The 12456-nt window shown below is 49.7% G+C and overlaps 1 protein-coding gene across 1 annotated transcript in view; it reads left to right on the top strand.

Annotated features, from left to right (window-relative positions):
- The window catches only part of LOC146172214 (soma ferritin-like), a 33858-nt gene extending 22752 nt beyond the window's left edge, over positions 1–11106 (top strand). Inside the window, exon 5 of the mRNA XM_084586015.1 lies at positions 10942–11106. Within this exon, the coding sequence (XP_084442141.1) occupies positions 10942–11085 (144 nt within the window). The 3' untranslated portion in view covers positions 11086–11106. The remainder of the gene's footprint in view (positions 1–10941) is intronic.
- Positions 11107–12456: the final 1350 nt, after the last annotated feature.

Below are 12456 nucleotides of genomic sequence, written 5' to 3'. Positions count from 1 at the left end.
CATTGGACCAGTAGAGAGGGCTTCCGGTGTGAGCGCCTGTCGCACGTCTTCACGAACGGTCGTAGCGATGGATGCTGGGGAAGGCTGCTCAGGAGCCGGGAAAAACTTCCTGAGCTCTTCGCGCATGACTTCGCGAATGATTTCGTGGATGTCGGTGAGGCCAGCGCCACTAGGTCCAGACGAGGCAAAGCTCGAGATGCTGGGGTAGGTTCCCAGTCGCTGGTAGTGGTTTGTTCGAGTGGCCAATGCGCGCTCAATATTAGTCGCTTCGTCCACAAAACTGGCTACTGTAATAGGCGGATCGCGCATAAGTCCGCTGAAGATCTCGTTTCGGACGCCCCGCGTCAAGGCGCACACTTTTTTTTCCTCCGTAGCCTGTGGGTCCGCGCGAGCACTTAGGCACAGCACGTCCTCTACAAAGCTTCTCACACTTTCGGCAGGGCCCTGAATTCGAGCTTGGAGGAGATCATCGGCATGCTGTCGTCGGTGCTGGTTCGCAAACTTGCGCACCAATTCGCTCTTGCAGAGCTAGAGGTCAACGAGGCCTCGTGGTTCTCGAACCAGTACCGTGCCGTTGCCTCCAGAGAGAAGTAGATATTTTTACGGCACTGATCGGCGGTCCATCCGTTGTGGCGCGCAACCCGCTCGTAATGTTGAACCCAAGCTTCAACGTCATCCAGGCCATCGCCACGAAACGGGGTGACAGTCCTTGGGGTCACCGGCACGTAGATGATCCGGGCAGAAGCCGCACTGTCGGTTTGCTGCGGCTGGAAGGCCATGGTGGCGTTAGTCCTGGCAGTCTTCCCCTCGGGCAAGAGTTCGAATTCCGGAGCTTGGCCTTGTTGACGTCGACTGGCGCGGCTTTCAGGTGCTGTAGCAGACTCTAAGAAAATTCGGAGGCCTGGACTTAAGACTGGGCTCAAATTACGAGTAGCGCTACGCTGCATGGGATTCGTACCCGGCGACTCCACCAAATGTCACGTCCAAGCCAAAGGACGGGACGATGACAGCGACCGCAGGTCAGCAGGGCGGCAGTAGGAATCAGTTAGACGGCGGGGCTACGCAGAACACTAGTGAAAAGATCGCCCGCATCAGCATCTTCTTTCACGGAACGCTCGCACTTCCCATTCTTCGGCTACAATATTACGGTGTGGAGTGAACATGATGACCTGTTGGCACAAGCGGTGGCCTTACAGTAAGCCTAAGATATTACTTCCAGTTATGTTAAATCTGTCGGCCTAGAGCCTTCCACGAGCAAAACTATGTTCATGTCGGTTGCCAACCACTGGAGTCGCTGTAAACTCGCTGCGACGCCGATCCGTCTCCAATTATCTGGAATCCCACTTCACGAAAGTCCGACCTTTAAAATTCTAGAATTGTCGATTCATCAGTCGGGAACGGGAACCGCCTGGCTTTGTCAGGCTAAAAAGCAGACGATGCAGACCTTAGGCTTAATCAGACGTATTGCTCTTAAATCCGGTGGCGCTCGCTCCCACGTCGCGCGTCATTTGGTGACTACGGTTCTGCAGCCACGCCTCATTTATAAAGCAGTTTCAGCACTTGACAAGAGCTTAGTGTGATCGTCTGGAAGCAGTGAATAGAGAGGCTATGAGAACCATCACTTGTCTCTACCGTATCACACCAGTCGTGGCACTACAATCGAGCCCTCAGCTCAACACATTAGATGAACTGGTACAGCAACGCCGTAATGCTCGTAGCCTTAAGGCGACCGTTTTGCACTCACCGCGAGCACTCCGGACCTGTTCTACATTGCATACCATATATTGTCACCACCATCGCCAGTTATTCCTGCCCGGAATTTTGTTCAGCTGAGTGGAAACAAACCTACTGACCTTCATCGACCAACCACATCTTATGCGGCATCATTCCTTCGTGAAAGGATCGCAGAACAAGATACAAAGCGTCTCCAAGGCTCGATAATTATATATGTAGATGCCGGCATTGACGGATGTGAAACGACAACTGCAATTCATTGTCCTTGTAAGCCGGCGCTGAATAGGACATCTAGATATCAATTTACAGAACCTCCTTCTTTTTTCTGTGCTAAGCTGGTTGCCATCCAAGACGCGCTTCGCTTTCTATCCGTCACAACCTTACTACCTTCAGCCAAAATTGGCATCCGCACCGACTCCCCGACTCCCTCACGCAACGCGTCTGCTCCGACGTGTCAGTAGCAGCCCAGAAATCTGCCAGAATATACCTCGTCTCGCGGCTTGCAATCGCAAACCGTTTGAATTGAGAGGGTCCCACGTGACCTACTCAGTTCGCAAAGCTCTGCAAGTTCTGCAACCAGCCAGACGACTCAAACCTCATCAATGACAAGCTTCCTCGCTATGGATGATGCCACACTGCTTCTCACAAAAAAGAAGCAGCCCCGGCGCCGCACACGTGCTAGCTCTTGTCTCATCGTGTACGGTAACCTTCCCCAGCGGTACCCGCGCAGAGGAGGCTGCGCCACGGCGGATCCGGGTCGGGGTTGTCCTCACTTCTGCTGTAACCCGAACATGACCTCAGTACCGATATTTATATCAACGTCTAGGATGTGCTGTCTGCAAATAAAAAAATATTGATGCAGATATTGGCCACTTGCTGTGGGTTTGCCCGGCACTGAAGCAGACGAGAATTCGGCATCTGATGGCAATGGGCCTTTCGCCAAACAACCCATCTTCGTACATTGCTTGGACGTAAGGGCTTTACCATCGGTCTCTCTTGAACTTTATTAGAACAGCCAACCTTTTTTCTTTCATTTAATGTCCTTTTAATGTTCTTTTCACTTATTCCTTTATGGCTGAGGCAATAAGCAACGTTACTAAAAAAGCTGTTCCGCATGGTGCGAATCGAACAAGGATAATTAAAAAGGATTCCAAAGCTGCTGAACTATATGTAAAGCGAAAGCGGCAGCGAAGCCAACCGCCGGTAGCTGCATCGTTTCAAAGTAGGCGAAATGGAGAGGCGTCCCTGCGGTGTGCGATGTCAGTGCACGTTTAAGACACCCAAGTGGTGGAAATTACTCCATTGTAGGCAGAATACACTTTCATGCCCTGTTCTTGCGATGCCGGCAGACGCTTTCCCGCTACACTGCGTCAGCTCTCCGCGGTGGCGCGCGGGAGTATTACCATTCCCTGAAAACTGCAGCAACGGAAGGGCCGGGTGACGTTACTAAAAAATAAAACACAAAAAAGGAAGTCAATAAAGCTGTTTTATTTAGTATACATTGCAGTGCATAAACTAAAATGCATACACAATAAAATAGTTTGCATGAATAACATTGCTTGCAGTAATCCTCTGATCATGCCAAATGCGTCCGTCGCGCCATATTTAGTACGTTTAATGAAAACAATAAGAGCGCATTTAAAGGCCGCATTTCCCGTCGCTTCTGTGGCGCAATCTGTGTATTCAGATTGCGCCACAGAAGCGACGGGAAATGCGGCCTTTAAATGCGCTCTTATCGTTTTCATTAAACGTACTAAATATGGCGCGACGGACGCAACTGGCTGTGTGCTGTGTGCTTAAAAAATTGGTAATAAAAAAAAAAAGCTTCTGTGGCGCAATGGATCCACACCACACCCCGTTCCTGATTGCAAGATATGTGTTCGATTCCTGTAGGTACAGCTTTTTATTTTTTTAAAATTACATTTAAATTAATTACTACCATATTTCCTGGGGCACGTTGCCTTTTAGGTTGCATAATACGAAGTTTTTGTTCCTAAAAGCAGCAAAACCAGCCGCGAACTCAGCCAGGATGTGACGGTATGGCAACGGTTACACTGTACAATTACCTTCACCGTAATCCATTCCTGTCTTCAGTGAGTGTATGTTACCTTTAGGTTGCGTTCAGAGACGCTCTCAGCAACAATCGCCTTTTAACATGCTTTAAACTCTTTTTACGGATTTACGCCGCGCCGATTTTTCAAGTTAACTTATTCAACGTCAAAATGATGGCGCGATGGACGCCACCGATGCATTACGCTCTTTACAGTAAGTAATTTTAGTCCATAAAACTATTTTATTAATATTGCACTCCAGTTTCCGTACTGCGCTTCATGCTGGAACAAAACGTAAGGTTGCGTTTTATTTTTGAGTGACGTACCCGGAACTTCCGCTGCTGCAGTTTTCGGGGAACGGCAATACGAGGCGCGCGGATGCGCAGTGCGGATATTACCCTTCTCCTCATCACCGCGTCGGCGCGCGCATCTGCTGGGATGCCGCTAACCTCACCACCTCTCTGTAGCGAGCGCAGCGGCGGAACACCTGTGGAACGGCGGAGGTTGTTGCCATGGGCACGACGCATGCGCAGTAGCGGCTTCTGCCACGCACGGCGACTTTGGCTTGAGAAGCTTCCGCTTCAATACGGCGCGATCGCACCGCAGCACCGCACTTGCGAGGCCAATCGCAGGCAATATTTCACATGTTTGGAAAGTGTGTCATTTCTGCCAGTGAGGCGCAAGTGGTCTTCGATTCGCAAGCAATAATTTGCCGAAAATAATCTTCATGCTTGTTACACTTACTTATTTTATTTGCATGACTTTAATAAGTATAACGCACTTCTGTGCCAGAGAAAGAAAATATTTTAAAGTGTTTGCTCTTGTAAGCAACCACGAGAAGTTTTGTGGTGCGCGATCTCGGTAGATGACTTAAAGTGAAGTCTTCTACTGCCTTTACGTTCGTGATCTTCGAGGAGCCCTACCTTTTCGAGACGAAGAGGCCTTAAATGAAAACAACGAATAGCGCTACGTTCGGTCAGGAATGGCCCGGCTGGCGGCCAAGCGGATATGCGGCTCCAAAACCCAAAATAATTGCTGGCATCGAGCCTGCAGTTTCGACGGTTTATGCTGCGTTGTCTCCTGTGAAGTGCACTTGGACTTGGAATCCCATTAGGCAATGGCTGGTTCGTTCGCTGCGATTGCACTAAATGTGCTGAAATGCGAACAACTCGTTTGAAGTCAGTCGCTGCGACTCTGTATGCTGGCTCTGCATGCAGATACTTGTCTGAAACCGGCTGAAATCACATTGCGTAGGACGGCCCTATTATGTAGGACGGCCCTAAAGTGTGTTGGATGACCGGTATCTTCTGTTGAATACGCTAGGGGGGGAGTATGGTGTATCATCAGGTAATTTCGCTGGGCCTTGAATTTCCTAGATGACAATGAAATCTGGAGGGGAGGGGATGCAGGGGTGAGGAGGGGTCACTTACGGCGGAACGCCTGCAGTTCCATTGCCACATGACAGCTTAGTGGAGGCGGGCCTAGATGAAGTGTGGGCGAAGTCAACGTTGGAGTGGTTGCAGCCGCGGGTGACAAATTATCGTATGAGTCAACCCGGGTCGGGGGGAGGGCTGTCGTAGGATAGTTCCTAACTTCAAAGCCCCCGATCCGTGTTTGAATTTGTTGCCTGAAGCTGTTAAGTTGTTGCTGAAGATGCTGGATTGGTTGGAACCGGTGATATGCTTTTGAATTTATAGGCAGAACTAAGCAAATTTGTCTTCGTGATTAGTATCAATTTTAGCCACGAATTTGGCCTCGAGGCGAGCCTATAATTTCTGCCAGCGGCAAAGGTAACGTAGTGTTCGGAGCGGGAGGCGGCTCCGGAGGTAGTATTCCTTGGGTTGCCGAGTAGTGCTTGCGGGCGCCTGAGGCAGCGAGTGTAAGGGTTATGACCCCACTTTCGAAATATAAACTTCTTTTATTGCATCTTATTCCTGATGTTCCAAACAACTAAACCCCAAAGATTCAGCTCCAGCGGAGCTGCAGATATTTTTTACATTAGTATTTTTGTTTCTTCGTGAACAGCTTGCTGGTCGGACTACCGGCGTAGCCAGTCCCGAAATATACCGACGCCGCGCCCTCTGCTACATGTTTTGGGCACGACCAGCGCATCAACTGCGGTTACGCAAAGCCGCGGCAAGCCTATGCGGCGGACTAAACAGCAGTCATACCGCTAACTGCGGTTAATGCCAACTGAGCTTTTCGATCTTCGTTAGCGCTTTTATTACAGGAAATAGCGCCGACTATGGGCTGAATTCAGGTGCATGTCGGCGCGCGAATACGAAAGGCGCACTAGCTGTCCCTCTCGAACCACGTACGCACGGTACACTGAAACACGTCTTAGAGGCTACATATAAAATTCGCGAGCGCCGTCCGGCGGTGCTTTAGTACAATCTTAGACTACCACCCGGCAGCGCAGCAGCAGGCTGTGGCCTACTATATCAAGGCACCCAATACCCCGTCACGTATAAGGTTTCCGCTGCTGTTGTCAGGCCCAAGTCTGGCCCCAGCCGCATGATCAAAGTAGACGATAAGCTCATGAGGCTTACAGCAGCACCGGATGCCGCAAGCTTACCAAAACTGTGCCGCCTGCGAGCACGGCGGACGGCGGTGCTCTGGCCACGTCTGCTTTTCCCTAATCATCGTTAGGCCTATATGACTGTTTCGCATTGAAGCCCCCAGCGGACGTCACTTTGTAATTGATCATCGATGTATTGTAGTAAATGGGCCACTCGAACATGAAACTTCCTTCGATCATGAAACCTCACTTCTTCGTAGTAAAATTAGTATTCTTTGTGACGGTCCAAGCAGCGGAGCTAGCGTACAGCAAGTCACCACACCGGTGAAATCTGCCATGCGGCTGTGACCAAAAACACCCACCGTATTGATAAGCATTTCTCAAGACTCATTCATTCTTGAAATTCCTTTTTCCAGGGTCTATTATGATTCAGAGAAAAACAAATTTTAGCAGCATTGCTGAAACTGGCTTAAGGCATCCGACATATCACTAGCGTATCAGCGCTGGCACAGCAACAGACGATGCAGTGGCCAGTGTCGGTCTGTGACGTCACCAAGCGTTTCAACATGGCGATCGCCGTCAGTGGGAGGAGCTTTGCGGTCTCAACTTCAGTCACTTATTTCTAAATAAAGAATGCGTCTAGCGAGCTCACGTTTCGAAAATAAAAATAATAAGGTACATTATTATCTGCCAGGATAGAAAACTAATATATTGGATAACCACGGCATATGACCCCTTTAAGGAGGTGTTTTCTTCTCAGAATCTGCGCTTGGTAGGTTTAATACTGCTATCACGTGGCAAATTGGGCCCATTTATAGATAAGGATTGAACGGAGAATAACTCAGTAATCTGTGATTCGCTTATGAGAATGCCTCACTGAATAACTCAGTCTACCAGTTGCAAATAATGAATAATCATCTATACAGACAAGGCAGAACGGTGGGCCTAAAATTGATATGCAGAAGAGTGACATAACGTTCAGCATCCTCTGGAAGGTATAGCAGTTTATAATAGGTAAACGGGGCACTACGATATGGTAGAGGAATGCGTGTATACCTAGGACAGGTATTAGCCTCATATACGGGAAAATAAAATCGGGATATAGCGCTTTTGGCATGTACTCACAGATCATGATTAGCGTTCTAGTATCCCTAATTAGGAAGTCGTATAGAAGTTTTATCTTACCGGTCCTCACCTGTGGGTCAAAAACATGAAGACCAGCGAAATGGGTTCTAAAGTTGAGCACAATACAGAAAGCTATAGAGAGGAAAATGGTATAGCTGTATACCGTCAAGAGACTTAAAGGAGGAGGAGGAGGAGAAAACATTTATTTACGATGATATTGTTACTTGGTGGAGGTTAATCTATTCGATCCCCTGTCACAAGCTGGATCTCCGCAGCGGCCGCCACATCGGAACCACCACGATGACTACCGACGCCTCTACCTCTACAGCCGCCGCCCCTGCTGTTGTAATGGCCCACCCCCGTGACCCCGAAACCTTCTGCGGGACCGACGACGTCGACGTGGACGACTGGCTAGCCCTATACGAGCGCGTGAGCAAGCACAACAGGTGGGATGCCACACTCATGCTCGCGAATGTAATATTTTACTTGGCTGGGACCGCGCGGGTGTGGTTTGAAACCCACGAAGACGAGCTAACATCTTGGGATATTTGCAAACAAAAGCTGCACGACCTATTCTGAAAGCCTATTGGCCGCCACATTGCCGCCAAAAAAGCGCTCGCCTCTCGGGCCCAAACGTCTACGGAGTCATATCTCACTTACATCCAAGACGTCCTGTCTCTATGCCGCAAAGTCGACCAAGGCATGCCTGAGGAGGATAAAGTCGGCCATATAGTAAAAGGCATTGCCGACGATGCCTTCAACCTCTTGTTGTGCAGGGATTGCTCCACCGTGGACTCTGTGCTGCAGGTGTGCCGACGTTTCGAGCAGGCGAAACAGAGGCGCATATATCACCGTTTCGACCGGCTGCCGAACACGGCTGCTAGCTCCTCCTGTATCGATATCCCGACTCCTCGACCGCCTGCGAACGACAGCACTTTGACACGCATTGTCCGCCAAGAGCTTGAGGCAATGACTCCCGCGGCCTCGCTGTCGCATACACCCGACAACACCCTGGCTACCATATCACTTATTAAGGCTGTTGTTCGCCAAGAGGTTGCGAATATGGGCCTCCCTTCTACCCCGCACCTCCACCAAGAGATGTTACGTGGAAGATTTACAGTCCCAAAGCTGTCCGCACAACTAACGTTGATGAGGGCACCGATTTCACAACACTCAGCGTCGTCGTCTTCTCGGAGTCTGTTGCGCTTCTTCATCCTCATCACAAACAGCGAATACAGCTAAGTAACAATATTATTTGGGAAGGGAGGTGCGTTTGGTTGTGGAGCTGAGTGGCAGACCCCATTCCTGGACGCCATTGGTCGCCGCCGCTGCCCGAGCTCTCTGGACCAGGGCACGCTCGGCCTCAAAGTCCGAGCTGGACAGGGCCGCCGCCCAGTCCTCCCTAGTTGGCTGTTTTATAGCTTTTATTTTTGTATTTTGCTGGCAGGCCCACACCATGTGGTATAGGTCAGCATACTGCCCGCAGAATGTGCACCTACCCGTGAATGTCGGGCCCATCCGGTTTGAAGCCGTCTAAGGTGGCACTCCTCAGATCTGTCGTGACCTTTGGCGGGTGCCGGCAGTGCCCTCCTGTAGAGGCGTAAATAATTTGTAATGTCCGCATAATTTATGAGCGGGATTGGTATGGTCGCCACGGTAGAACCTGAGGATTGAGCGGAACCCCGGGGGAGGAACGCTCGGGCAGTCGCGTGAGCGGTCTCGTTCCCCTCCAGCCCCCTGTGACCGGGCACGCCTATAATCTGTTTTTTACTAGTAGCCGAACCTGAAATTTTCGTATGTGCCAATACCATTCTGCGGGCGAGTGGCGCTATCCTACCCCGCACGTAATTTCGGCAGGCCTGTTGCGAGTCCGACATTACGTAGGTTGCGTCGCAGTGGGTGGCGGCCAGCGCAATCGCCGCTTCCTCCAACTTTAGCGCGTTGTTAGTTTTTACTGAGAGCCCGTTCACCTGCCTTCCTTCGTGCACAAAAGCAATGGTGCAGAAGCCATGCTCGGTGGGACCCGCTGCATCCGCGTAATATGTGCCTGTCTTACTGCCAAAGTTATTTTGTATAAATTTTGCCCTGGCTTCACGCCTCCCCTGATTATACTCCCAATTCATGTTTTTGGGCAGCAGCTTAACCGTCAAAGTATTTGTCCACACTTCCGGCATGTCCACTCTGTTTTCTGTGGTGGGGAGAAGCCCTAGGTTGAGGTCTCGGAGGACTTGCCTGTCGGTGCTGGTCATCGACAGCCTAGTAATTTGGCTTAATCTGTGGGCCTCAATCAGCTCCCCTATTGTATTATGGATCCTAAGTTGGAGCAGGCGCTCCGTAGACGCTCTGGCCGGGAGTCCTAGAGCCTTTTACCGCCGCCCGAATCATCGCGTCGAGCGTGCCACAGTCGCTCTTCCTCAGCTTGAGGTAGGGCGCCACGTACACCGCACGACTAACGACGAACGCCTGAACCAGGCGAACGGTTTCTTTTTCAAGAAGTCCACCGTGCTTTCCGGATATCCTGCCAATCATCCTACTAATTTGTTCGCAGGTGGACTTTAATTTTTCAGGGCTGTGGCATTGTTACTCCGGTTATCAATTTGTAAGAGACATGAAGCGTGCAGAGGGGGTAAAGAAAAAAAAACTCGAGTTCATGACATTGTAGTAATCAAGAAGAAATGGGCATAGACAGGAGGTGTAGGGCGAAGGGAGGGTAACCGATGGTCTCTTAGGGTAGCAAGCTGGATGGCAAAGGAAAGAAAGCGTAACAGATGGCCGCAGAAAATAAGGTAAGAGAATGAGATTTGAGAAGTTTGCGGGAGTCAAGTGGATGCGGCTAGCACAGGACCGGGATGATTTGAGGAATAGGGAGAGCGTATTCCGACTGATTACGATGGCGATCTCGTCGCGGAGGGCTTACAACACTATTCTCGAGACTGCGTTTGTGGAAGGGGAGAAGCCGCGAGTGCCTAAGTCACAAGTTTGTTCGCGGAGAAGTCTCGTTTAGGAGGCAACTAAGGATTCAGAGGCCGGAAGTGGATTTGACGGGAACTCTGGTAGGAGGAGGAGTAATCCGAATACGTTTGGCCGTGATGTTGTTGCCTGCCACATTTTTTTTCGCTCGAACCATTTCATCACATGTGCTGAGCTAATAATTGACGGCCGCCCTCTTGTTTTTGTGTACCTTCCATTTCACTGTCCCTTCTGCGCCGTCCTGCGAATCAGCCTTAGGCAAGAACCAGGCAGCCCAAACCGAAGTAGTTCTTCAGAAGCAACACTCGCACGATCATTTTAATGAAGCAGAGCACGGCCGCCATATTGGATCCCCAGTGTCGCCCCCACTGAGAAGGATTGAAATGTTATGGGTGTGCTTTGGCAATCATGTAACCGTAGCACACATTCCTCGAATTATTCCTATATTATTCTAGTCTATTGCTCTTGCATCACGCTGCTTTAGCAGGTCGCGCCATCCCCACTCATCGACTCGCGATGGTGGTGTTTGACCCTCCATCGCAGATCGTGGAATTCCTGGAGCGGGAGTTCCTGGAGGAACAGGTGCGTTCCATAGACCAGCTACAGCGGCTCATCACGCAGCTGCAGAGCATGGACACCGGCCTGGGAGAGTTCCTGCTTGACCGGGACATGCAGCGTTCGGCTTGACTCTTCCTATCGGGTTGGGAAATAAACTGGGTGCCGGCGTAGTGATCTACAGATTTTAAAGGCCTCAAGGGATTAAGGCCTGGATCTTTATTTATGAATTAAAAAGGGAACACACTGCGCTGTTGGTTGGTTCAAATGTCTCATTCTTTTTTATTCTTCCCGCCGTGATGTTGCTGTGGTTAGGGACCTCGACTGATGTGTGCAAGGGTACGAGATCGAACCCCGCGGCGCCCGCTTTTCGATGGTGGTGAAAGGCTAAGTGCCCCTGTGGTGTGCGATATCACTGTACGTTAAAGCACCAGGTGGTCAAAATTTTCGGAGCCCTCCACTACAGCGGTTCTTACAGCCTCAGTTACGTAGAGACGTCAGACCCAATAAAGCAAACCAAACCTTTTATATTCTGCGGTATGATTCCTGCTTCCAAGCAACTAATAAATTTGTTGGTTGAAATCTCCAATTTAGCAAAGTTCTCTATGGTTGGGAGAAAACGCTCAACCCTTAATAGTTTCCTCTCGCGCATACTACTACATAAAATCGTAAGGTACTATATTTTCTGAAAACGACATGCCATAGACATAAAAACGCTTTATCCGCGGTGTATGAATGTGCCTCCATGGTCAATCTGTACTGTGTCTAACTTGGTACCTAAGTGTTACAGAATCGATTCCCATCCCTTTCCAATGATTTTCCTTTCCAGCTCAATTCATTTGATTTTCAATTCCTCCAGTCCACTAGTGACGCCATCTTCCACTAGTTCTGATTGCTCACGCCTAAATCGCCGGGCGCTCCACTGAACAGGAGCAAGAAAGCTGTCACCTTTAAATAGAGCAACGTAGGGCATAAAATTGTCTTTCTTCTATGTGGCCATTTCTGCTAACCCTAAGCCCAAACTGTAATCCTCATCGAGTGTTGGACAAATACACTCCAGCCTGCCAACAACGGCTGAAGATATAACGAATGAGGACGGCTTCCACACATGATTAGCATCTCATCATCATTAGCTCTTGATCATGAGCTTCTCTTCCTGCCAGCCTTACATGTTCAAAGCCTCTTCGATAATAGCGAATACTTGGTATATCATCGACAAGTTTAGCAAGCACTGTATTGCTCTAAACAAACACATATGCAAAGTGCTACCTTGCCCCCTTGCTTGACAAACCTTCCTCCAGGACTGAAGAACATATCATATTGAGGTGCACATGGTAGGGTCATATTTGTTTCAAGCTTTCTGCTCAAAGAATTTTGCAGGACCTCTTGAAGCCCTTTCTCCCGGAACAATGCTTCTAAGCATCGCTGTCAACGGTGTGTTTGGAAATTCCATTGCCGGTTGCGTATTTGACGGCATATGTGCCAAACCTGTCTTTCTAGATT

This window comes from Amblyomma maculatum, unplaced genomic scaffold (genome assembly GCF_055883805.1).
Source record: "Amblyomma maculatum isolate TAMU_Amacu unplaced genomic scaffold, ASM5588380v1 scaffold_13, whole genome shotgun sequence".
Classification (NCBI taxonomy): domain Eukaryota; kingdom Metazoa; phylum Arthropoda; class Arachnida; order Ixodida; family Ixodidae; genus Amblyomma; species Amblyomma maculatum.
The sequence above is the reverse complement of the archived record's forward strand: the minus strand, read 5'-3'. Positions and strand labels throughout refer to the sequence as shown.